General features: G+C 37.5%; 1 protein-coding gene across 2 annotated transcripts in view; it reads right to left on the bottom strand.

Annotated features, from left to right (window-relative positions):
* Nucleotides 1-27,517, bottom strand: part of LAMA2 (laminin subunit alpha 2) — a 656,330-nt gene that overhangs the window by 267,061 nt on the left and 361,752 nt on the right. For both annotated transcript variants that reach the window (XM_053591647.1, XM_053591648.1), the window contains exons 13-15: nt 12,741-12,842; nt 10,845-11,056; nt 918-1,029 (exon numbers count right to left, since the gene is read on the bottom strand). In XM_053591647.1, coding sequence (XP_053447622.1) covers nt 918-1,029; nt 10,845-11,056; nt 12,741-12,842 — 426 coding nt within the window. The remainder of the gene's footprint in view (nt 1-917; nt 1,030-10,844; nt 11,057-12,740; nt 12,843-27,517) is intronic.

Raw genomic sequence — 27,517 nt, 5'->3', positions numbered from 1 at the left:
AACCACATTTGTCAGAAATATGACTCTTTGCCCTGTATATCTCAGGCAGCATACATTATTTTAAAGTACAAGAGAACTGACACAGCACTGCCTAGAGGACTTCTCTAAATGGCATAATGGGGTAGTGTTCTCAAGTGGAACATCTTGATACACTCAAATGATTCCTTAAAGGCACCATTTTAAAGAAATTAAATTCCTATTTGTCCACAAGCTGTGCCCTGTATCAGGGAAATGGTGTTTACATTTTTTGACTAGGTTTCATGTAAAACCATTTTTCACATGACCTACAAGAAAACGCATAGAAGTGAATAAAAACTGTTAGCTTAAGATGACCCACTGGTATTAAGTGAAAAACAATCTCCTACATCTAGGCTGTTGAGACAATAATAAATGTCTGCAATATTAGGTACTAACCAAATAGAAGACCTGTAGGGAATTTTCTAGATGAAGACTTTTTTTTTTCATGTATTATGCTCTTGACATTCTAAAGATTGTATTCTTTAGATGATTGTGATCTGATTGTGTTCTTGGAAATGAAGTAGAAGAACAATGTGATATATAGAATTTAAAAATGGGAGAAATTTTTAAGAAATAGTGCTAAGTTGTGGGTAACCATGAACATGAAAATGAAGGGAACAGATTTTGAAATATTCTTCTGCTATCATCCAGCCTGAGATCAATGAACTAGGGAACTAACCCTTATTGAAACACCAGATTTTCTAGTTATAGTAAGGCAAAGTCTCTCCAAAAGTCACACAAATTCAAGATGACATTTATGTGGTTAGTACTCTGTTTGAGAGCCATCGAGTTTCTTCTTGAAGTTATACAGTGTCATTTGTGTAAAAAACAAGGACAGCTTGTTGAAAGCAACGTGCAGGGAATGTAGAAAGCACCCAGGTCTCTTCCTGCAAACTTACTTCACAAGAGGAACCCGTGTACCCTGGTGGACACTGACAAACTTCCACAGCTGATGCTATGCTTCCGTCAGTAGGGTAGGAGACAGCAGATTCAAGGCTAACGGAGCTCAACCTGGGGCAGAGAGAAAAACGGTGGCATGTAAGGGTCCCCTATCGCTGGAGGAACACAACAGCAATGATGCAAATAAGCAAATGATCTATGCTGAAAAAGAAGGCTCAGGGATATTCATCACTTGAAGCTCTGGTCATTTGTCATATTAGGTAAAGTCTGCTCAGTTTGCCGAGAATCACCACTTTGTTTATTTTATTTCATTTTATTATTTATTTATTTGAGACAGAGTCTCAAGCTGTCACCCTGGGTAGAGTACCAGGGTGTCTACAGCTCACAGCAACCTCAAACTCTTGGGTTTAAGTGATTCTCTTGCCTCAGCCTCTCAAGAAGCGAGGCCCACAGGTGCCCACCACAACGTCTGGCTATTTTTCGTTGCAGTTGTCATTATCTAGCTGGCTGGGCCGGGTTTGAACCTGCCACCTTCGGTGTTATGTGGCTGGCGCCCTACTCACTGAGCTACAGGTGCCACAAGAATCACCACTTTAAATGCTGAGAAGATATAAGAATGTGCTTCCTCATTTCTTGGTTCTTGGCTATGTGTTGATTTCCATTTTTTGAAGATGGATGGACAGTTTAAAATCACATAGTTGAAAGGATTTTTTTTAAACAGAAAACATTCTGCTTTATTTATTTTAACGTTTAAACTAGAAGAACAGAAGGAGACAATATTCAATCTCGGCTTTTAAATTGAAAAAAAAAATATATGGAAGCAATTTTGGTTTCTTTTAGTCAGAGATAAAACCTGCACGTTGGTACCAGAGAGAAGTGACGTGTTCTCCAATGCTCAGTTGGATTAGTTAGAACTATGTCCTTCATTTGTTTTGAACTGAAATTAAATTCATTGTTCATTTGTTTTGAACTGAAATTAAATTCATTGTTCCCTGTGTCTATCAGATTTTATTGGTAGTTCTGTACAGTCTGGTAATGTTCACAGAGTGACTTGGCATTCATTACTCATCATTTTAGAGAAAAGCTAGTTTGGCCGAATTGAAATCTGAAAAACATGCTGTCACATAAAATAAGCAAATCATACGTACATATTATATGTGCCAAGTAATACCTGCACATCCGTCTCCTTCCTTTACGTGCATTCACAATTGACAGGCATGTTATTGGTTTCTTATTGAATTTTTTCATTATTTTATAAAAGAAAATTTTAAAAGTTTAATTGTCCAGTCCAGAGTTTCAGGAGTCAATACGCTAGGATTCATATGCTCATCAATACGCTCTGATATTTACCAGCCTTGTGCCCTGAAAAAATGACTTATTCTCTCTAGGCCTCAATTTTCTTATCTGTACGTAGAGAGATATATAAGCGTGTATACATCCTGAGATTGATGAAATAATTAAATTTTAAAATGAATATAAAGTTCTTAATATAATAAGTAACATATTATAGATGAGTGTTAAACATTAGACATTTTATTAACATATTTTCATTGTTGAAACAGAATAAAAGGGACACACGGAGTAGTACCAGAAATACTATGGTACTATCTGTATCCCCAAATCACTTTAAAGTAATGAAAATAAATTTTAAATAAACTCTAAGAGCACACAATTAGATGACTGCTCTTGACTCATAATAAAAATGTCTGTTTTTAAAAACGATTCATGCACTTTGATAACACACAAGATGGCATTCTTTAACTCTAAGAAAGGTTCGCCCGACTCTTGCTAGGGCCTGTGTTTTGAGTTTCTTTCTCAGGGGGAATGGTGGGTTTTATTGATCGGTGATTCACACTTACCCAAGGGCTTGCCAGATTCAAGAATCTATGCTGTAATCAAGCCTGAAAGCAAAGCTCAAGGGTTTATTACAAGGTTTAAATATATCTTCCAAAGTGACAACTTTTCCCCAAGCTGTAAGCTTTTCAGCAACAAGTTTCTGAAGATGTTATTGCTTTTATCCCTCATTTTGCTAATTCTAGACACTTGCCAGTCCCTTGGAATATGCATGGGTTCATATGTAATCGAGAGGCAGAAAAGGAAAGTAACCTTGAAATCTCCAAAATTAGGCATTTGGATGGAATCAACCTAGCTGCTTGAGTCTTAGCTGGCAGCCTCTAAATACAAGCAAATTATCTTAACTGCAGACAAACTCAACCAACACTATTTCTTAAATGTTATCTTCTCTAGGACATGACACCTCGGTACAAGGTGGTCCTAGATCAGTAGGCATTAAAAAAAAAAATCACTTGTTCTTGTGTTTAGGTTACATGCATCCCTTAAAATCACTGAATGTTTTGTTTTATTTTTTTCCCACTTAATCAAGTAAATTTTGATATGAAAAGGTACAGTACCATAAGCATATCTTTTCTCTTTTCTTTCTTTTTTTTTTTTTCTTTTAGAGACATAGTCTCATTTTGTTGCCCTTGGTAGAGTGCTGTCTCATCACAGCTCACAGCAACCTGCAACTCCCGGGCTTAGGCAATTCTCTTGCCTCAGCCTCCTGAGTAGCTGGGACTACAGGCACCCACCACAATGCCCAGCTATTTTTTTGTTGCAGTTCGGCCGGGGCTGGGTTTGAACCCACCACCCTCGGTATATGGGGACGGCGCCCTACTCACTGAGCCACAGGCACTGCCCAGCATATCTTTTTTGTTTTATTATTTGTGGTAAAATTCACACCACCTAAAATTAACCATGTCCAACCATACAATTCTGTGTCTATCAGTATCTTCACAATGTTGTACACCAACTACCTCTATGTAGGTAGTTCCAAGACATTTTCATCAACTCTAAAGAAAACCTTGAACCCATGGAGTGGTCTCTTTTCTCCCAGCCCCTGGCAACTACCAACTTGCCACTATGGAAATCTATTCTAGATTTCATATTAATGGAATCATATAATATGTGACTTTAGCACCAGGTTTCCTCACTTAGCAAGGTACTCTTATGGTCTACCCTCATCTCACTGTAGCATTGTATCAGTATTTCATTCATCTTAATAACTGAGTAATATTCCATTGCATCTATCTACCACATTTTGTTTATATATTCATCTGACAGACATTGGATTTTTCCACCCAAGTGGCTATCATAAGTAATGCTGCTATGAATATGCATGAAGATGTATTTTTTTAATACCTATTTTCAGTGCTTTTGGCTCTATGTCTAAGAGTCGAATTTCTGGACCTGGCAAGTCTTTTTAACACAGCAGGTTTTGGAAGAGTTTAAACTAAAGATAGTACTTATGTTAACATGAGCGTATGAGCCTCTCCTTGAGAACAGAAATCCTGTCAACATCTACATGCACAGTGTGACTGTCTCAAAACTTGCTCAAGATGATTTAGTTGGATGAGTGAACAAATGGGTGGATGGATGGATGGATGGATGAGTGGATGGATAGATAAATGCATGAATAATTAAATGCATACATCAACAAATGAATGAACGGATATTACTAACGAGGACTAACATACTCCATGATAAATGATACAATAAGGCCCGCCAGCCACGTTCCAGATGATTCAACTCAGAAAAATAAAAGACAAATTACTTGTTTGATTTGACACAGAAACAAATGGGAAAATGTTAGAGTTAGAGGTTGAGACAAGGACCTGAAATTACCTGAATGTACCGTGATATCTAACTACTGAGAATTAATGCACCGACACATGACAAACCCATAATTCTGATCATTTTAATTTCGGAATTAGATGATTTCATGGTCAATATACTAATTGATTATCATATAACAGATTGTCAAAATTTGCTAAACAGCAGATTGGTCAACTATATATAAATGTAATCTCAGAATTTCTGATATGAAATTGATATGCAAAACTTAAACTTTTGGCGGTTTGGAGTATTATAAAAGAATGAGAAATTGATTTCTTTAAGGAACAATGGAAAAAATAAAGATAGAAAAACAAAACTACTTTCAGTGAACAGCCAAATTTCATTTTTCTTTTGAAGAACAGAAGCTCCTCTCCTCAATCTATATAACCATTTTGATCTATGAAGAATTTCAGCACTCAAACATCTTTCCCAGTAATATTCCACATTAGTATTCACTGAGCAATCCCAATGTTCATTAGGTTCTGCTACTTGTTAAATGGGATTTTAATGCGTTTAACAGTTTTTAGTGTTATTCATGAAGACGGCTGCAGTTTTTTTTTTTTTTCCTTCAATTTGGTCATTTTTTTTCCTTGACAGCAGGCTGCATTTGTTTAAATAAATAATGTTGGCAGTGAAAAAATACTAAATTTTAGAGATGCATGAACTATCGAAGATTGTCACCTAAGTCAATGCTTTGGCTGAGTAGTCTCATTATTATAACTTGAAAACATAGACTAGATGATGAATGAAAAGAATAGATATGATCATATAAGCTACTATGGAAAATATTGGAATCATATCAGAAACATTGTCCTAGTAGCTGCCTTAAAGGTTTTTCTCAATATATTTGTTTATTACATTTCCCACCATGGTACACTAAACACCCACACACCCACAAAACATTATATTCCAAAACAACAGTATGCCTTTGATCTTAAAATGCTTTTAAATAACTTTTTTAATACCTTTTTGTAGTATTAAAAAAAATTCTATGCCATTCCACTTAAAAGGATATTACTTTGGGTTAACTTCCATAAAGGAAAAGCAGAGAGAGGGAAGGAGGGAGGGGGGCGGGGCCTTGGTGCGTGCCACACCTTCTGGGGGCAAGACATGATTGCAAGAGGGACTTTACCTAACAAACGCAATCAGTGTAACCTGGCTTATTGTACCCTCAATGAATTCCCAACAAGAAAAAAAAAAAAAGAAAAGAAAATTTTATTGCTATTCAACTATTTTGTTCTGTTTTATTTTTGTCAAAAGACAAGATAATTACTCAAAATTTCCTCTGGTCACTGTCTTATGAAAATTCCACAAAATATTACACAATTAGAGAAGCTGGATAGTTTGTGCTCCATCCCTAACTAAGCGACAGAATCTTTCCATAGCCCAGGCAATGCCTGAGTGGGTCATCTGGAAAAAAAAAGCAAGACATTTTCTCTAAATATTTTCAATCTCCCATCAACTAAGAAAAATGGCTGACAGAATATGACATTGTTGCAGCCACTGATTAAAAATATATTGAATGCTAATGCAAGAATGCATCTCTCCTGCTTGGTCCTCCGGAGTGTACTGTGCACACTTCCACGGCACTGTTCATTATATTATCATAAATGCACAGAACATCTCTGCCTTTCCGACTGTACCATGCCTTCTTTGAATTCAATGATCATTTTTAAAACTCTTTACACTTGTTACTTAATCTAAAACTACCACATGTTAATATTTACTGTTGAGTGTCTACTATTGTCTGTGCTCTGTAATGGGGACTTGAAACATTTCATTGAAGTTTCAGTGAATGCCGTGTAGTAATCACATGTTTCTACACATTTGCAAATGAAGAACCTGTGGCTTAGAGAAGTAAAGTGCCTTGTCCAACATAATTCAGTTGGCAAATGCTGCGGAGTGTGACTCTGAAACCAGTGTGATTTAAACCCAAGTGTGACTCCTAAACCAGTGATCTTGTTAGCTTGCATTGCCTCCCAACATAAGCTAGATGCTATGTCAGGTCTTTTATATACCTTACTTTCTCAATTGTCAATCTTGAAAATTAGATGTTTTTTCTGCCATTTTACAAAAGAGGAACTGAGATTTAGAGAGACACGTGGAAGGTGTTCAGTAAATGTTTGCAGACAGAATGAATCCAATATCTACAGAATAGCATGGGGAGGTAGTCAAAGGACAATGGAGAGGAAACATTGATGGGTTGACTTCCTGGCCACGTCTCTTATCAACAGCCCAATGCTAAGAGAGCTGCATAAATCTTTTTAAGTCCATTGGTCCTTATCAGTATAATTTCTTCAAAATGTAATTACCTGAATCATTATTTCAAAAGGCAGAAGCATATTATAGATGTGTCAATACTTATTTACAATAATTATTCTATATTATTTATTGAGTATAGTCAGTCTAATCTTTTTTGAAACAAAATCCCCAAATTTCCTCAAAAAGTTACATGAAAAACTCTTGCCTTGAATAGATTCTGTATTTATTTTTAAGCAATACAGACACATGAGGTATATCACGATGTAGTCGTGATGGGTTTGGTTATTCTGTGGTAACAATTTCAAAATCTCAGCGACTTATTTGAAAATAAAAGATTCCATGAAATTCAAAGTTTACGTGAGTAAACTTCCCTGGTTTACTTCTGTAAACTTTCCTACAGGCCCGGGTGATGGTTCAGGACATCTGACTTCCATGTGCTGTCAGCATTCCAGGCTGTTTTGATCTTTTGGTTGCTGAGTAAGCTCCAAAGAGTGTGCCTGTGGCTAGTCAATGTTTTCCCAGGAAAAAGCAGACATCACTTCTCCCATATTACACTGGCCCATCCAAGTTGAAGGAGCTACAGAAATTTCACCCCAGAAGGTGACTCCTTGGTATAAAGAATATTTTGAATTAACGGCCATTCATGATCAGAAAGCACTGGGAGAGGGCTTGACTAACCCGATTGGAAATCAAGGAGGCTGCTGACTTCATTTTCATGCTAGCAGACCCAGCCCCAAAACATTTTAAACACAATACCTGTCTCTCACGTTAATGTATAAGGTGATCTTGTTCCTTCCATCTATATATCCTCCTAGCAGCCACTTACTGCACCTATCCATTTCACATTCTGCTCCCTCCCTTCTAAACGGCATTTATAAAGGTCTCTGACCATGACTGAGACATTGGGTAATCGTTTTAGTGTTTCCCCCCACTTGCACATGGTATTTGGAAATTAACCTTTCTCCTATTAACCTGCCGCAATTGTGGGTTGAACTTTCAGTGAACCAACTAAGGGAAAAGGGTGGGTTTCGCTGTGATCCCTACGAAGTCATATGACCACGTCTACCTTTGAGGGATAGACACATGCACTATCCCTAACGAGAAAGACTGGAAATCCGGTGAACTGTATTAATGTACCGTAGGGTGAAAGGCAAGGATATTTGTACAAGAGTTCTATACTGAACAGGTGCTTAAGAAAAGCCTTGTTTGAGTTAAAGACCAAGATTGCCACTAAATCCACGGTGTGGAAAATTTAGAAGAGAAAGATGTGCAGTTAGGCTAATTTCTCTTCCAGTCTTAAAAGAAGAATAAAAAGTTTTCTATTTTTGTCTTCATCTTCCTAATGAGAACAGCAAGAAGGAAATCAGTTAACATTATTGAGTGGGTCTCTGAGCACTCTGGAAAAGAATGACAATAAGAATTGGCACAACTGGGTAGCGCCCTTAGCTCAGCGGCTAGGGCGCCAACCACACACCCCAGCTGGCGGGCTCGAACCCAGCCCGGGCCTGCTAAACAACAATGACTGCACATACTGCACAACTGCAGCAAAAAAATAGCCCGGCGTTGTGGCGGACACCTGTAGTCCCAGCTACTTGGGAGGCTGAGGCAAGAGAATCGCTTAAGCCCAAGAGTTTAAGGTTGCTGTGAGCTGTGCTGCCACGGTGCTCTACCGAGGGCAACATAGTAAAACTCTGTCTCAAAATGAAAGAAAGGGAAGGGAAGGGAAGGGGAGGGGAGGGGAGGGGAGGGAAGGGGAAAAGAAAGGAAGAAAGAAAGAGAAAGAACTGGCACAAGTGTGGAAATACCAGTATGTGCCTTATTCTAGGGGCCTCCAAGTCTTAACAGTCCTTGGAGAAAGTGCAATCCCTCAGGACGAGGTAGGTAAGATAGAAACACCTCATATGGGTGTGCTGATTTGCCATTTAGCAAACTGCTTTGGCAATCCTCTAATCCTGTTTTCACACTGACCTTTTGAAGCTGGCAGGGCAATTGTCTTCTGTATTTTACAGATGAAGTGATTGACATCCAAAGAGGTCAGAGCGGTACTTATGTTTACAACTACGAGCCAGCTGAGTTGAAAACAAAAGTCAAAACCTTTGACCTGCAGCCCAGTTCTCCTTCCACTGCACAATTCCATCTACTCACATGACTGGAGGAACCGAAGCTCATTTGCTGGGAGAACTACCACAGAAGTAAATCCTCTATAAATAAGTCTAAACATGAATTTCTGTTGAGCTTCAATTTACTTATACTTGCACACAAACAGTACACTGGGTTGGAAACCTACTGTGCGAGACACGTTGAAATCAAGTAAAGTGGTGTTTCACAAATATGGCTTAATCTACTGGTAGGTCAGAGATAAATAAAATATAACCAGTTTACTGACTCAGGATTCGTGCCGACCTTCAGCTTACAAGAAGTGAGTAGGAGCTTCAAATCTGGCACTGGCTTTAACTTCGTGAACTACAGAGCTGTAGGTAATAGAGGTGACAGAAAGCAGCCACCCACTTGGATTGGTCCCTGTGTCAGTTCACACAGCCATTCTCTGTGACTGCACCAGCCATGCCTGGGCAAATCTCAGAAGGCTTCAGATGAAACCACTGGTTTTAAGATGGGTAGACGCTGAAACTGTCTGACATAAATCAGGGGGAAATGTCTTTGGATTAGCTAGCTTGAGAAGCAATGGTGACAAAAATAAATAAGCCCCCTAGCCACTTTTTTGTCAATTTGGTTGTCATTCATTTTGAAAGCTAGAGGACTCATGTCTCTGTACTGTTTAAACATCATGACAATCTCTCTTTACTAAATGGGAAAAACATAATTAATTCCTAAGAGCTGCTTCTCATCTTCATGCCATTTTAACCCAGCTTCTAGCAGAACTGCCTATGCAAAAGAGGTGCATTGTTTGGCAATGGTTCTGTTTAGGAATTTGCAGCTCTCTCCTTTGGGAAATGGTAATGATGATTACACTGAGTTGAAATATTACCAGTGAAAAACAAACTAGGCAGCACAAGCAAATGATACTGGGGTGGTGGTATCAGCAATAAAAATGCAATATTGGAGACACTGCTTTGATTGAGGATATGCCAAGGTGTCAGACTGGGGTCACATTTGATCATCTAACTTCATCTGATTGAGAAGGAAGTTCCTACGATACGTTGTGTTGTTTATTGTTAGAATAAACAATAGAGAAGGAGAAAGGAAAAGAGCTCATTCACACAGAGTTGAAGTTACAATTTTGTCAGACAAAAATGTCACTGTTTTAAAAATAGAATATGGAGCGGCCTACAGGCAGATATGGGCCTGTTTTGTTTACATCAGGGAGTCCTCTCTTTAAAAAGGAAAAAGATTCAGAAGGAACTGAACGTGCTTTCCTAATCATCGAATATCCATTTTCATAAGGGTCCTGAAAACTAGGCATTAGTCTCTCAACTTTACACCTGAAAAGAAGGTTCCACAGGACACAATCACACATATAGTAGGCAGTGGAGTTCACTCAATGTCTTCTAAGTTTGGTTCCAAAGCTCGTGCTCTTTCCTTTATACACGTGGTCATCACAGTCTTGCAGTGTTTTATTGTGAAGCATGTGGTTATTAAAATGAAGAGGCTTCTTATTACAAACTATATACTGTTAAGTCAGAAACTAATTCAATAATGAAAGAAAATATTTTGTAAACCACTTTTCAAATATGAGTACTCCAGAATTATTTCTCATTAACTTCCCACTGTCTGAATTATTATAAAGGAGTCTCTGTTTTCGAGCACAGCATTTCTTAATACAGAAATAATGACCTATCATGTGGTTTGGTAGAATTGCCAAGGAATTGTCAATAATAATAAAAATCAAGACCAATTTGTTCTAAGTATTTAAAATTGTAAAGGTTTAACAGGAACACCTTTCAGAAAACTAGGGTTCCATTCTTAACCTAGGGACCTTCAAATTGACTGTTTTGTAATGTTGTGAACACTGGAGGTGCAGTTCCTGATTTTACCTGAAGATGGCATCCATCCCAAAGCTGTATGTGATCTGTAGGAGGACTCTCTTCAAATTTGCCAGCACTGTCATAAATTCTTTTCTACTGACTGGAAAATTTGTGCCATGTATGGTGAATGATTCTTCTTTAAGTAACACGACATTGACATGTTCTTCAGATGGTTGCAGATACACCTCATCTTGGGCTGTGCTGATTCTCAAGTCATTTCCCTAATGGGAAAAAAAGAAAGTATGAAAGGGTAAAACTGAAAAGAGGGTATCAAAGAGTGAAATGTGTCTGTGTTTGGATTCTCCAACGTGTGCATTACCTTCAGGAGGTTTTTAATTTCAGTTTGACTTTCCCTGTCATTCATCATATTTCTGGTGTACATGAAGGGAACACAATGCAATTTTAGTATTAGTTTTAGCTACATGTATCATAATGTGTAAGATTCTCAGCTGTGCAAGAAATTATTTTCCCCATACTCTAAGGTAATAGATGCTTGGCAACTCATAAATGTATATGTGATTACAAACTTCTATTTTTATACAAGTGCAAAAATTACATGTATTTCAAATATATTACTTTGTGATAGATATATGTTGTGTAGAACAATAGGTAAATAAACAATATAGCAGATTATTGGGCTATATTATTTTAAAGGACTTTTCTATATAGGGGAAAAACAAACAATAAAAAAATGCCAAAGTCTAATGTTCACAACAGGAAAATGACATCATAATAAGGAATATATCACCTGCTCTATGATAATTAGGTAAGTCTTCTAATCTTAGTTCACTCCTGTTAATAACACATAACTTCTCAACATTTTGCATTTAGAGAACCTCTTTTATCTCTAAGGAGTTCCAAGGTATACATCTATTTGTTTAGTTGTTACAGACTTATTGTATCTATATATACACACACACATAGTATACACTGTGTGTATGCATATGTATAAATATATTTATATGTATATAAATATACAATCCAGACTACTTTATCTAATACTGAAAAGTAATACTCATTTGAAGAAAATATTTTTTTTCTTTGATTCCAATCCATAACGGTTCAATACAATCACAGTAGAACTTGGTGTTAAATCAATAGGTACTCATTTGGAATCATGAGCATGTGCGCATGTGCCCGCCTTTGAGTATCTATGAATGTAGGGGGAGGGTGTACATTACTAGAAAGAAAGGATATGAGAAAGTGGGAAGAGGGCCTCTATAATAAGTTTAGGCTTCAAGCGTTTTGGAATAGTCCATGGTCCTTCGAATCCTGAAAGTAGTTTCGTCTCTGTCTTTCCTACCTAAATTGTGATTTTGCAGTCAAGACTTCACTACAGCTAAATAAACAGGTTTCCTTTCCAGTTAATTCTGCCTAATGTAAATAAGGAAGTAAATAATTAAATTTACTTGGAAACATTGGCAGATAGAAAAAATACTACATAAATTGCCCAAACACTTTTATGGTACTCAAAACATTCTTGGAAACATGTGTTCAACTAAACACTTTTATGGTATTCACATTCTTGGAAAATGACCATTATGTTTGAAATTCAAGTCTAGTCTAAAGGTTTCTTTTATCCTTGAAATCTAGTGAGTATACATAGTCTTCTATATACATACGTGTCAGAATGAAATATACCAGTGGCATGAAAAAAAAAAAAATCCTACGGTGGCCCCTGTGGCTCAAAGGAATAGGGCGCTGGGCCCATATGCCGGAGGTGGTGGGTTCAAACCCAGTCCTGGCCAAAAACTGCAAAAAAAAAAAAAAAAAAATCCTAAGGCAATACTTTTCTTTAGTATTATGTAAATTCATGTCAAACCAGGCAGGTGAAAAATGGAACTGGTAACCTCAGTAACTAAGAGCTAACGTGATTGAACATAGATGACGCTCTCAGTACTTCACCTCTAAAACAATCATAAGCTGGAGAACATGTTCTGGATCTTCTTCTTCTTCTTCAAGGTCATATGATATGGTAAATGTCAGTTGTCCTCCAACTGCTGGGAGCTACAAGAGAGAAGATGCAAAATAATTACCTGATGAGAGATGGGCTATTGAATCACCTTTTACCTATTATTTTAATAATGTTATTCTTCTAGAAGGAAGTATTTGGAAGAAGCAGAAATCACTGGAGTGTGGAGTAGGAATGACAGACATTGCTTTAGGCGTGACCTTTATCTGAATCTTACCCATCAATTGCAAGCCCCACGTAAATATAAATTCATGTGTCAGTTTCCCGAGTATTGCAGACCTGCTGAAAGAGGCCAAGTTCTGTGAAATCAAACACAGACCCGACTGTCACCCTTTCCCTCCATAGTTTGAGCTGTATACATCAAAAACAGAGGATGATCTTTATTAAAATTGGGAGATTTCTACCCATCCCTCAGGGTCATTCAGTTTCTGTGAGTGCAAATGCTGGCAATAAAGACATCCTTCCATTTGGGAGATATTTTACATAGCCCATAAGCTAAGCTGAGAAATGTTGTGGGTCAGAGAAAAATAAAAGGTTAGCAGTAAATTTTATATTAAAATGCAATCCAAACTGCCAGAGAGGGTATACTTTCCCCTGCGCAATCAAATAAGCTTAGCTTGAATAAATGTTATCCTGCTTTCATTAAGCACATTTCTTTCCTTCTAACACATGTGCCAAGCCCCATACAATATATGCTTGAGATTTACATTTTCTGACATTGACAGTCACCTTGTAAAAATTTTTTTAAAACATGGGAAAGCAAGATCATTTATAGGACAGGAATCAAAATGGAAGTGCTGAGTGACAGTTAATGCAAATGTTGCAGTCCTTTTTTAAAAATTCCACTCCAGCACTGTAAATAAAGACGTTCATAAAACAAAGCTGATGCTTTGTATTCTGCTGTTGACTCCGTGCTGACACTCAGGGAACCCAGCTTTGCAGGGCTTGGCTGTCTGTGGCCTTTCTCAGCAAACCCTGACCAGAAAGCAATTCCTGGCAATGCACTGGATAGAGGGGGAGGAACCCCGAATCCATGCAGAGTTGGTCTACGGGGAATGGCACAGAGCTGTCCTTGGCTGATTAAACGGGATTTTAAATTGCAGCTCCCAATGTCTTCGAAGAGCTCATTATGCGGTGCTCTATAAGAAACTTCTATTCCCCTGCTTGACTGAGAAATGGCCTTACTTTAATGTCTTTTCAAATATAAAATAATAAATATCTGCCTGGACTATAGCACATGATATTGTTGTGAGTAATGAGGGGTGAACCTATGTAAAAGATTCTGGGTTCTATTAAAATAAGCATTCACAATTTCACATAGCTGCTTGCTCAAATCAGCTACATGTTTTCTCAATAACAAGAACCTAGAAAGGCAGTAGGAAAAAAACACTTTATATATCTCAAAGAGAACTGAATCATTTAGAATTTTCTTTTTTTTTTTTCACTTTTTTAATTTTTTTATTATTATTTTTTTTTATTGTTGGGGATTCATTGAGGGTACAATAAGCCAGGTTACACTGATTGCAATTGTTAGGTAAAGTCCCTCTTGCAATCATGTCTTGCCCCCAGAAAGTGTGACACACACCAAGGCCCCACCCTCCTCCCTCCGTCCCTCTTTCTGTTTCCCCCCCATAACCATAATTGTCATTAATTGTCCTCATATCAAAATTGAGTACATAGGATTCATGCTTCTCCATTCTTGTGATGCTTTACTAAGAATAATGTCTTCCACGTCCATCCAGGTTAATACGAAGGATGTAAAGTCTCCATTTTTTTTAATGGCTGAATAGTATTCCATGGTATACATATACCACAGCTTGTTAATCCATTCCTGGGTTGGTGGGCATTTAGGCTGTTTCCACATTTTGGCGATTGTAAATTGAGCTGCAATAAACAATCTAGTACAAGTGTCCTTATGATAAAAGGATTTCTTTCCTTCTGGGTAGATGCCCAGTAATGGGATTGCAGGATCAAATGGGAGGTCTAGCTTGAGTGCTTTGAGGTTTCTCCATACTTCCTTCCAGAAAGGTTGTACTAGTTTGCAGTCCCACCAGCAGTGTAAAAGTGTTCCCTTCTCTCCACATCCACGCCAGCATCTGCAGTTTTGAGATTTTGTGATGTGGGCCATTCTTACTGGGGTTAGATGATATCTCAGGGTTGTTTTGATTTGCATTTCTCTAATATATAGAGATGATGAACATTTTTTCATGTGTTTGTTAGCCATTCGTCTGTCGTCTTTAGAGAAAGTTCTATTCATGTCTCTTGCTCATTGATATATGGGATTGTTGGCTTTTTTCATGTGGATTAATTTGAGTTCTCTATAGATCCTAGTTATCAAGCTTTTGTCTGATTGAAAATATGCAAATATCCTTTCCCATTGTGTAGGTTGTCTGTTTGCTTTAGTCATTGTCTCCTTGGCTGTACAGAAGCTTTTCAGTTTAATGAAGTCCCATTTGTTTATTTTTGTTGTTGTTGCAATTGCCATGGCAGTCTTCTTCATGAAGTCTTTCCCCAGGCCAATATCTTCCAGTGTTTTTCCTATGCTTTCTTGGAGGATTTTTATTGTTTCATGCCTTAAATTTAAGTCCTTTATCCATCTTGAATCAATTTTTGTCAGTGGGGAAAGGTGTGGGTCCAAAATTAATGTAATTATTCAGTAGAAGGGAGAGATTAAGTTTGAGAAGTACACTGGCAAATAGGTCTATAACGTTCTAAAACTTTTGGGCTTCCAAATATATTTTGATTATTTAAAATTTGGATTATATTTTATTATTTTACCTGGATGTTTTTCTTGCAAAACAAGGAAAAATATAAATGTAAATGAATTTATGAAATCATTGTATATAACCAAATAAAAGAAATTTTGAATTAAGGGTCATTTCTCATTTTGTCAATACAAAGAGTCAAAGTGTATGTAATTTGAAGGTCCAAGTTTTTAAGATTATAGATGAAGAATATTCGGTTTGCTAATGTAGTTTTCATACTTGTTTATAAAGTTATGAAGCCATATAATACATAAAATAATAAAATATGAGAGAAGAATTAGAGATGGGAAAGGAGGAAAAAGGATAAATAAATATACAGAAAATAAAAAGGGGCCTAACGTAGGTCAGTGATAATATAAAATACAAATTCAGGAGTAAAAATAAGCCCCCTTATTCTGCTGAGAGCTAATAGTAGTCATAATAATGAAAAACTGTGTTACCTCATATTTCATAAAACAATTTTTTTCCCAAATTCTTTCATACATCTTTGGTATCTATGCTTTGGGATTATTATAACATTTTTTGAATCACCTAAAAATTTTCATGAGTGAATCTATTTTACTTCCCCCCAAGTTGTGTGAAAAACAGACCATTTAAAATCATATGCACGATGCTGTTACCAGATGTTTTTCCCCAAGCCACATACACCCATTTGCACAATATTAAAATCACTGTCTGCTTCATTTACCCTAAAGGTCTATATTTATGATCAGACCTGAATAACTACTTAGTCAACTACTTAAGTAATTTTTAAAAGGATTGCTTAAGGTATCATCTGGAAATTTAGAAGTTGAACTTTTTTTTTTTTTTTGGTATTTTTATTTATTTATTTATTTATTTTATTATTTTATTTTTATTAAATCATAACTGTATACATTGATATGATCATGGGGCATCGTACACTTGCTTCATAGACCATTTGACACATTTTTATCACAATGGTTAACATAGCCTTTCCGGCGTTATCTCAGTTACTGTGCCAAAACATTTACCTTCTACATTTACCAAGTTTCGCAAATACCCCTGTAAGATGCACCACAGGTGTGATCCCATTGATCCCCCTCCCTCTACCCACCACCAGCCCCCTCCCTTTCCCACTTCCCCCTATTGTTAGGTTGTAACTGGGTTATAGCTTTCATGTGAGAGCCCCAAATTAGTTTCATAGTAGGGCTGAGTACATTGGGTACTTTTTCTTCCATTCTTGAGATACTTTACTAAGAAGAATATGTTCCAGCTCCATCCATGTAAACATGAAAGAGGTAAAGTCTCCATCTTTCTTTAAGGCTGCATAGTATTCCATGGTGTACATATACCACAACTGATTAAGAAGTTGAACTTCTAAATAACCTATTGGAATAACCCCAGAAATAATAACCTATTGTTGTTAAATTCCTTTGTTTCTATTTTTCCTTCAACTCCATAAAGTAATCTGTTCATAAGCCTTAAAATTAAGCTTTTCCTAGCATTGTTTCCAGTTAATTTGTCTTCCCCAAAGAGAACACATCATTGTACGAGAGACTTTGTAATAAGTCCATTATAAGACAGCACTTTGTTTTCTGAGGCATATTGTTTTTTAGGGGAAAACTTTGAGAATTTTTCAGCCTACAAGTTGTCCTTTCCTATAGGTTTTGATGGAGAATTCTCTGCCTCTTCTCCATCCTATCTAAGCCTCCATATTCCAGATGCCAAATTTGCTTGGATCCTCCCTGCCCTTGCTCTGCGCAGTTACTAAAGGGCATATGTTAAGTTTCATTCCTAATCTTTATGTGACATATGATAGTCTTATAATTCTTGATTCCCTTGTCTTCTGGTATGCCAAGCCTTCCTCATACGCCTTTTCCTGCCCTGGTTGTACCCCTGTCTCATTTATAGATTTTTTATATTCTTTTCTTATTCTACTCTTAGCGAAGGGGTTCTCTATGTTGCTTTCGCATTCTCTTTTGGTTATCATTCCATCTGGATTCCCCTCTCATGGCCTGAAAATTTATGTTATTGGTTTATTTACTTATTTATTTATTTAGACTAGAGTCTCACTCCATTGCCCAGGCTAGAGTGTCGTGGTGTCAGCCTACCTCACAGCAACCTCAAATATCTGGGACAAAGTCCCACTCTTACTCAGACTGGTCTCAAACTCCTGAGCTCAAGCAATCCTCCCACCTCTGCCTCCCAGAACGCTAGGATTACAGGTGTCAGCCACCATCTGTGACTGGCTTAATTATTTATAATTGGTTCCTCCACCCATATCATCCTGCCTGTGCTGTGTCCCTGCACATGTATTTAATTTGCTCAGGCCGCCATAATAAGGGACCGAAGACTGAGTGGCTTAATCAACAGAAATTTATTTTCTCGTGGTGCTGGAAGGGTCCACACTCGGGGTGTTGGAAGAGGTGGTTGTCCACAGCCTCCCTCTTTCACTCACTGCTGGCCGTCTTCTCTCTGAGTGTGTTCATGTTCTGTGGTCCTCTTCTCATAAGTACACCCATTGTACTGGATCAGGACCCACCCTAATGGCCTCGTTTTAACTTAAATGCCTCTTTAAAGATCCTATTTCTGAATATAGTCATTTTCTGAGGTACTGGAGATTAGGACTTCAACATATGACTTTTGAGGGGAATGCATCTCAGACACTTAACATACTCAAAGTGAATCTCTCTAACCAGATTTTTCCAGAAACCAAATTTGATCATTTTCTCCAGTTGATTGGTTGGTTCAAGCAATGTGTGATATTTCTCTAAATTAGAAACCTTATGTACAACATATTATTTTTTTAACTGATAAGTTATTTATTTATTAGTATTTTTTTGAGAGACAGAGTCTCATTTTATCACCCTCGGTAGAGTGCTGTGGCGTCACAGCTCACAACAACCTCTAACTCCTGGGCTTAGGTGATTCTCTTGCCTCAGCCTCCCAAGTAGCTGGGACTACAGAGAACCACCACAATGCCCAGCTATTTTTTGTTGCAGTTTGGCTGGAGCCAGGTTCGAACCCGCCACCCTCATTATATGGGGCCCGCGCCCTACCCACTGAGCCACAGGTGCCGCCACCCAGTTATTTATTTATTTCTGATCAGCCCCTCAACCTCTTCTCTTGAAGTGCTTCTTGGCTAATTTTCCAGTGCCATTGTCTTTCACACTTAGTAGTCCTCATCACGCTTTAGAATTCATCTCCCTGACTTTAGTCTTCTTGTTGGAGAAAGTTTCGACTATTACTTCTTTTGCTGCACCTGCCTAATGAAGACTCTTCAGTGGCTCAGGGATCCAAAACACCACTCGAGTTTCTATGTAGTGTCAATACCCTCTAAGACCTAGGGGTGCCCCAGAGTGGTCCAGCACAAAGGCATGGTGGGCTATGGCAAATATTGAAGGAAACACAACTATACCAAACATCTGTTGGACACTGCGCAAACAACTAGCTTGAAGTAGCTCACAATTTTACCATTAGAAAATGTTATATTCCTTTTAAGGATGTTCTCAAAATTTTGAGACTTGTTTTTGTTTTACTTGCCCTTTTGGTTATGTCAGTCATGTTTTGTTAAGCAAGGTTTTCCATGGACATGGTAATTAAAAAGAGGAAGTACAGTACAAAAATTAATGTAGAATAGAAAATAAGGGTAGCATTGTCCAATCGGATATTCAGGTTTGAGAAGAGATATGCTGCCCAATAGATATCAGATCCCATTAGTAATTAATTGTGGTAATTTAGGAAGAAAATAAATTATAGCACTGTCTTTCAGTTTAATGTCCATTTTCTTTTAAAATAATTACTAAGTTGTTAAAACATGAGTATTTATTAAGTTGTTTGGTCCTACGCACTGAATAAATAGAACTGTGGTCAAAAAAGCACTTAAAAAAAACTATGGAGACATTATAACTATTACTATGAAAGTTTGGGAACTTCTGATCTATCTTCCTTTTGTATCTATCCATTTTGCTACTTAGATTTTTTTCTTTTTTGTGAGACAGAGTCTCACTCTGTCACCATGGGTAGAGTGCTGTGGTGTCACAGCTCACAGCAACCTCAAATTCTTGGGCTCAAGTGATCTTCTTGCCTCAGTCTCCCAAGTAGTTGGACTTACAGGTGCCCACCATGATGCCTGGTTAATTTTTCTATTTTCAGTAGAGCTGGGGTCTTGCTTGCTTAGGCTGGTCTTGAACTCCTGAGCTCAAGGGATCCACCTGCTTTAGCCTCCCAGAGTGCTAGGATTACAGGCATGAGCCACCATGCCCAGCACTACTTAGATTTTTTTATTTTTTCATTTATTTATTTATTGCAGTTTTTGCCCGTTGCTGGACTTGAACCTGCCACCTCCAGCTTATGGGGCTGGTGCCCTACCCCTTTGAGCCACAGGCGCCACCCACTACTTAGATTTTTTAAAACGAATTTTCCTGCTAGACTTTTCACCCCGATAGCTCTCTGACAATTTACATGCCACTTTTCTTTGTTTGCCTGGCTGATAACTCACTCGGAATAAAACTGAGGTAAAAAGTGTTTTTAGTGATATTCTCCAACTCTGATGAACAGTCAGTGTCCACCAAAGCAAAAGAGAGAGCTAAAGTTTTCTAGAACAGACAAAGCTCTGTAGAAACAAATTCATCCATTATCATTAATTGAAGAACCATAACAAAACATAACTGATATTGGTCAGTTATGCGTCCTGTCTAGCTTAAATTTTCCCCAGTTTTGGACTTTGCAGACTCCATTGATTAATGCTATCTTTTAGATGTTGAAATTAGTTTGTTTTGAAGACCACATTGACTTCTGTAATTTTAAAAAGCATGGCATATTCAGCCAATAGAACATTTCATTTTCTTCTGCTATTTAGGAACTAAACTGCCATCATTCTATTGGCTAGAGCAGTATGTTTTCCACCGGTAGAAGGGCAATTTCAGTTCACTTGGAGGCAATGCTTATGTTTACTGGATGGATTAGACTACATTTACCAGAGATGAAAATTGTATTCCTTTTCAATACAGAGAGAAAGTGAATTTAGTAAGAATAGTTCATTCCATTCCATAAGGGACCCCAGAGGCCTGCTCTTTTAGCTCTGTCTCCGTATCTATTAAGGGAAATTCTCTTCAGGGAGATTCCATCAGCAGATGGAGAAAGCATTGTAAGGAAAAAGGACCTCTGTTCCTGGAGATGGTTCAGGGCTGAGCCATCCACTCCTGATCCTCGGCTTCACCCCATTAAGAAAAGAACAACACAGGAGCTGCCTCCCAGGAGTACCTATTTTAATTCTACCTTCGGGGAAAAGAAACAGCTTGTTTGCAAATAACATTATAGTTACTATGCAGTATATAACCTCATGTCACACATAATAATATAAGGTGTATACATTGCATTAAACATTTAATGAGGTGGGAAAGTTTTCCCTCACTAGTAGAAAAGGCTCAAGGTAATTCATAAAAGTAAGCCTAATAAGAGTATTTAGTATTCGGCTACTGGTGTTCTAGCCTCTTTTTTCCCCCACCTTCCAATCTCAAGAAATATGGAGGGGTGAAGGACGGGCTAACCTATTGAGGTCGATGTATCTGTAGAGGCAATTCTTTTTATAAAATAAGCCTGGAATATTTGGTTCTCTGATGCCAGATTATCATCACTGTTATTCCACTAAATGGAGTGTAAAACCTAATATTTGCTTTTGCTTACCAGAGCAAATATTTCAGGAGGGCTACGCTAAAATCAAATGAGGAGAGAGCTTTGTAATACTGAGCAGGATAGATTAAACAGATCTGTCAATTTCCCTTCATATCACAAACAGGGCATGTGATTCCTCTTTCTAGATTCCAAAGCCCCAGAGCCTTAAACTCTAAAAAGGTATCCCTCCCATGGAAGTATTTATTAACGTATCTATTCATGGAGCTTTCTTTTAACATGGACACAGCACTCCACTTTAAGGTTTTGTTATGTTCTTCCATGCATTTATAATATTCAGATAAGAGCACATTTCTCTCAAAGCTTTATAATTATTAGAACAGAACAGAAAAAAAAAAGATAGAGAATTAGGCAGATTTGACACAGAAGATCTTCAAGCTGCATTCCCTGTAATGTACAGAAAAATTGGGCAGCCACACAGACCCAATTCATCCAAGAAATGTGGGTTTAGAAGGCAAGAGACTGTGTTGTATAGTCCAGGGATACAAAGGAGAAAAGCTGAGGGAATATCCAGCTTGTCCACATCCATTTTTCCCTTCCTTCTTCTCCCTGCCTGCTCTTCTGTTCACCCGTGTCCTTCTTATCTTTCTTGTCCTTCCTCCTTCCTCCTCTTCCTTTTCATTAGACAGTTTTACTGGTGTTTATTTTTACAATAATGATGACCCTTTCACATGTGCAATAATTAGAACTGGTTGAGAAAAGGCCTCAGGGTGTCGTGTTTCCTTTTAGACTTGACTACTACAACCCATCCAACCCAACAGGTTCATTTTTCACTCTTCTGTATTTGATGTGAAATATTTTAAATATTTCTAAATTTCAGAGGCATGCAAAGTAGCAATGAAAAGTCTGAACGTCAGCGGGCTAAGGACAGAGTGTTGGGACAGACAACCAGAGCTACTTCTTCAGAGTAACCAACACTGACGGACCCACTGGTGTCCTTGTAGACCACCCTTCAACTACCCACAGAACTACCCACTCATTTATTCTCCCATGTCTTACCATAACGCTCCAAATGCCCATCAACTGTCTCCTAATCAATATTTATAAATAATGTCCATGTTGATAAAGCCAACATCATAGTGTTTTGATTGGCAGAAGGAGAAAAGAATAATGGTGAGAGACAAATGCACAGGAGTCGAAGACCAACGTGAGTGTCTCACCAGGATCTTTTGGTAAATTGTTTATTCACTTGGATAACACCAACCTATCTTCAGCATATGTTTTCTGTCGCCTGTGTAACGAAGTAAGGTCCAATTATACTTTCCATATACTCAGTTATGATTCAAACCAAACAGAATTTGAAGGGCAGATCAGTTAAGAACACTTTTGGTTGTAATTGAAAACCAGATAATCAGCAGTTCTCCTACAACAAGGAGTCCAACAAAATTTGGGAGGTAGGCCGAATTTTAAAAGACAAAAAATGGATTAGCTTTTCTTTTTTGTTCCTGTTTCATCTATCTTTTATACATTCTTAGATCCATTTGGGATCACTTAAAAATATACACACCCTAAGAATAGATTTGCTCAACATTACAGAATGATGCTAAAGTGCTTGGAAAGACAGCACCCATTAGCTAAATAGTATTTCATGTTCCCTTCCAGTTTTCTGATTTAGAGAACTACCTGCTACTTTGTGACATACACTGATGAAATCTTGAGTTGAAATAGTATAATGTCAACAAATGTGACTAAATGGCAGCGGTCGAACCCTCTGAACTGGTTTGTGTTATTAGGCACAGACTCAAAAGCAGGGTCACTGCAACAGCTGTTTGTTTTCCATTTACTTACTTATGTTTGGAGGGAACACGCCATTAGAACTCTTACTAAGGACTGATTTAATTTATGTGTATATATTCAATACAAAAAAAATACATGCAGTGCATAAATAAACATTGATCTATTCAAATAAACCATAAGTTATGGTTTTATATATGCACAAGTTTCTTAATGACTAGAGCTTAAAATTTTTCAAGGTCTCTGCCAAGAAAATGGAAAAATGCACACTCATGATATTGATACTGATTAAAATAGCAGGATACATTTGAATCCAAATTCCAGAAAGTTAGAGATAAACACACTTCTGTCAATGAATGACAAATGAATAAAAACATATATAATCCTTGTGGAAAATTTACAGGAACACTGCAAAAGAGATGCATAGTATCAATACCGCATTTCTCTTTTTGAATGAAACTTTTAGTTAACCTTTGTCTCACTGCTTAATTAAGTATTTTTGTCTTTTAAGGGCATTTGCTAACTGGGTTAATATGTTTATCATAGCCACCTTTCCCCCTTTATCTCAAGGGAGGAACAAAAATGTCGAAAAGGGAGTTCTCATCTTGCCTGTAGGCCATCCTCAATTCAGCAACCCTGAATGCAGCCTGAAATACTGTATGTTTAAATGAGTTTAATTAACTGAAGGTTGCCTTATCCCGATGGAGGGCATTTTGAAATAGCCGTCAACTTATTTCCCACAAAAACAGAAACCAGAACACCACCCTTGAAATACTATTTTGATTGGATGCTAAATGTTACTGATCTATTACTATTCCTCTTTTCTTTCTTCCCTCATTCCTGAACTCTGCAGGTGATTCTTTATTATAGCAGTAGAAGCTGGCTGTGAATTCTAGAAGAAAAGAATCCCAAAGGTGCAATGGATACGAAGTCACACTCCAGAGAAGAATCAACAAGGTAATAAAATGCATTCAAGTGTCTTCTTCCAGAATAAACAGTAAAAGAGTTATGCTAGTTCTCTGACATGTATATTAATATTGGAGTCATAACAAATCACACGAAAGAGTAAGCTCATTCTGGGAGATGTCTACAGACCTGGGTTTGGATTCTGATTCTGCCTGTAAGGACCATATGGCCCTTGAGAAAATGATTTACGCTTTCAGAGCCTCAGTGAATTTTCATTAAAATGAGTTGAGTTACACCTACTTCAGAAGTTTGTTCTGAAGATGGAATACAAAAACACACATAAGACTTTTCACCTGGTACGCATTATTTGTATTCAAAACGTTGCCAGTCATACTGTTTGAATAAGTATAGTTTTCGAAATTAAAGTGCCATAAACACTTTATACCTAGAGCCTAATGGCCATGGTTTTATTTTATGATTCTAAATTCACTTTAAAATTCTAGGATTTGGGGGAGAGATCACAGCGCTGGAAAAATTCAGTTCATATTCATGTCTGAATGTTCCCTAGGGTACTCTGCATAAGCACCATACAGATAATAGATCCTGTATAAATATCTGCTGCATTTTAATCAAGTGCAACACCATCTATCATTTCAATGTATTATGCATGGAGAAGGCATACAAACTGGGACTATTTGTACTACCCATATGAGATACCTTGCAGTCATTAAAATACGTCTTCATTAGCTTCTCTAGTTTTATCTTTATCAGTCCTAGAACCAGACCCTAAGAAGATGTGTCTATTAGAGGATTTTGGTGATTCGAGCTTACGTGCAGAGGCTGTACTGTACTGCTGACTGGTGAACCACAAATACATTTGTTTTAAGATAAGGAAGCTTTAGCATTTGGGACATTTGACCTGCAGTTGAAGGGGAAAAAAAAAATCAGTATCTTGGTCATTTAGAGATTTACACACATAATCAACTATATGGCATTGCTTTTTTGTTTTTTTAACCAGCTTCTATATGTTAGGATAATAATGCAAACTCCAGAACCCAGTAATACATATTTTAGAAGTCATAAATACATTTTCAATATGTTATGATACATAGGCAAACAACATGCTTTCTGTATTAAGAGGATGCAGAGTGTACAGATTAAAGGAAACACTGATCCAATTGCAATCACAGCTGGTTGGAGCACATCCAGAGCACGTTCTTGACACCACTATTTAAGAGAGCAGTTGATAAATTAGAGTTCATCCACAGAGGTGTGACCAGGATGTTGAAACGCAACAGCTGGATGAAAGGTCTGGGAAGGTAATGGGGCATTGAACGCTAAAAAGAGAACGCTTAAGGAAATATGATAGTTTTCTTGAATTGTCTGAAGATCTATTGAGTATAACAGAAAAAAATCTTGCTGTTTATAGTGCAAAAATAAACCCAAATAAGAAATTGTTGGAGGAGTTATTTTTTGATCCTGTATAAGAATTAACTTCTAATGCCTAGAATTATTGAAAATGGAGTGAGCTACCTTGTTGGGTCTACATATCTCTGAAGATATGTATATATCAACAGAGGTCCATCTGTCTGGGATGATGGAAAAGGAATTCCTAAATATTCTGAGAGCTTGGACTAGGTCTGATCTCACTGGGCAACTTGCCATTCTACCCTGCTAGTTTGCAATTTCTACTGTAGAGAACAAAAATAGTAATTTGCTTTATATCCACCTGCTCCCTCCTCTGTGATTTGAGTGGTAAAGCTTATATAGGACAGAGCAACACACTTCGTTAAGAGAAAAATCCTTGCACAGACAGTGTAGGAGAGTGTAGTGTAGCAGGGAAGAGTAAGTGTATATTTCTAGCACTGGACCTTCGCGTGGTAAAACATTCAGCCTTTCTACTTATTGGTTCTGTGTGACCAGAAGGATTGACCACAAAAGGCTTGACATTTTGTAAAAGTTTAGTAAAGATGAGCTGTTATCATTTTTCTTGGTATTGTTGTCATTGTGTCAAACAATCTCCAAGATTTTGTAACTGCCCAGAGCAAGGTTCCATGACTACCATATCACTGCAACGAATGAGTAGAATCCGTATTTTTTAAATTTTGAAAACAAAAGTATGTGCTGCTTTATTTTAGAGAGATGCAGATACTAGAAATATAGAGTAGGCATCAAAAAATAAGGGGACCCAATAATTGAACCTTCTATAATCAAATCCAACATCGATTATATGTTGATTATAAAGGTAGGGAACTTTGGAATGTCTAAAGTACTCATCATCATCATCATTTAAGCTCCCAAATCATATAACTTTCTACTGTATAGATGGGAGAAATTGTGACTCACAGAGGTTAACTTGTTCAAGGTCACACTGTTACCTTAGCGATTTGGGAATGCATCCAGATTTATGTTTATCTTTTAAAACACTCCTCCTAAAGACACACACTCTCCCTCTCCATTTTCATCTCTCACACACATATACACAATACACAACCCCCCTGAGTGTGCATCATGTGACAATAAGGCAAAGGGTATATGTTTATGCTGTGACCTATCCACTGTCCATTCTCAGCTCAGACATTTACCGTGTGATGAGGGCAAATTTACTCTGGAGTTTAAATTATTTTATGTATAACATGGAGTTAAATACCTAAGGGTTTTTTATTGCAAAACCCACACTATATATTCTATATCAGGCAAATAGAATTTATTTAAACATTATCTCTTTTCTTCCTCTAATCATTCTGTGGATTCAGTAAGTTTAGAATAGGTTTTGTTCATTTGATTTTTAATTTTTTAATTAATTAATTAAAAATTAAAAAATGTATTTATTTATTTTTGTTGTTGTTGTTGCAGTTTGGCCAGGGCCAGGTTTGAACTCGCCACCCTCGGTATATGGGGCAGGTGCCCAACTCACCAAGCCACAGGAGCTACCTGTTAATTTGATTTTTAAATGCTTGTATAGAAAAGAAAACACTACTATTTTTGAAATATGACAATATTAAATTTTCCTCAATAATAAGAGAAAAACAACATAAAACACTTTTTCGCCCCTTGGACTGGCAAAGACCCCAAAGTTTGATAATATACTTAAGAGGGGTTTAGGAAAACAAGCTATCTCACGCACTGGCAGTAACATGTATAAAATCTATGGGGCCATTTGTGCAAAACCTGTTAAAATTATAAATGGCACAGTAATTTCACCTCTAGAGATTTATACAACAGTTGTACTGGTACACAGGAGATATAGCTGAGCACGTGGTTTTCACAGCAACAATGTTCACAGTTAAACAAATACATTGAAAATACCCTCATGTTGGGCAGCGCCTGTGGCTCAGCCAGTAAGGCGCCGGCCCCATATACTGAGGGTGGCGGGTTCAGACCCGGCCCCGGCCAAACTGCAACCAAAAAATAGCCGGGCATTGTGGCGGACGCCTGTAGTCCCAGCTACTTGGGAGGCTGAGGCAAGAGAATCGCTTAAGCCCAGGAGTTGGAGGTTGCTGTGAGCTGTGTGAGGCCACGGCACTCTACCGAGGGCCATAAAGTGAGACTCTGTCTCTACAAAAAAAAAAAAGAAAATACCCTCATGTTCATCCATAGGGATTACTAATAGATGTACTAAGAATAACAATGATGGAAATCACAGTTAA

Source organism: Nycticebus coucang, chromosome 5 (assembly GCF_027406575.1).
Source record: "Nycticebus coucang isolate mNycCou1 chromosome 5, mNycCou1.pri, whole genome shotgun sequence".
Classification (NCBI taxonomy): Eukaryota; Metazoa; Chordata; class Mammalia; order Primates; family Lorisidae; genus Nycticebus; species Nycticebus coucang.
Note: the sequence above shows the minus strand (reverse complement) of the source record. Positions and strands in the feature narration are given on the sequence as shown.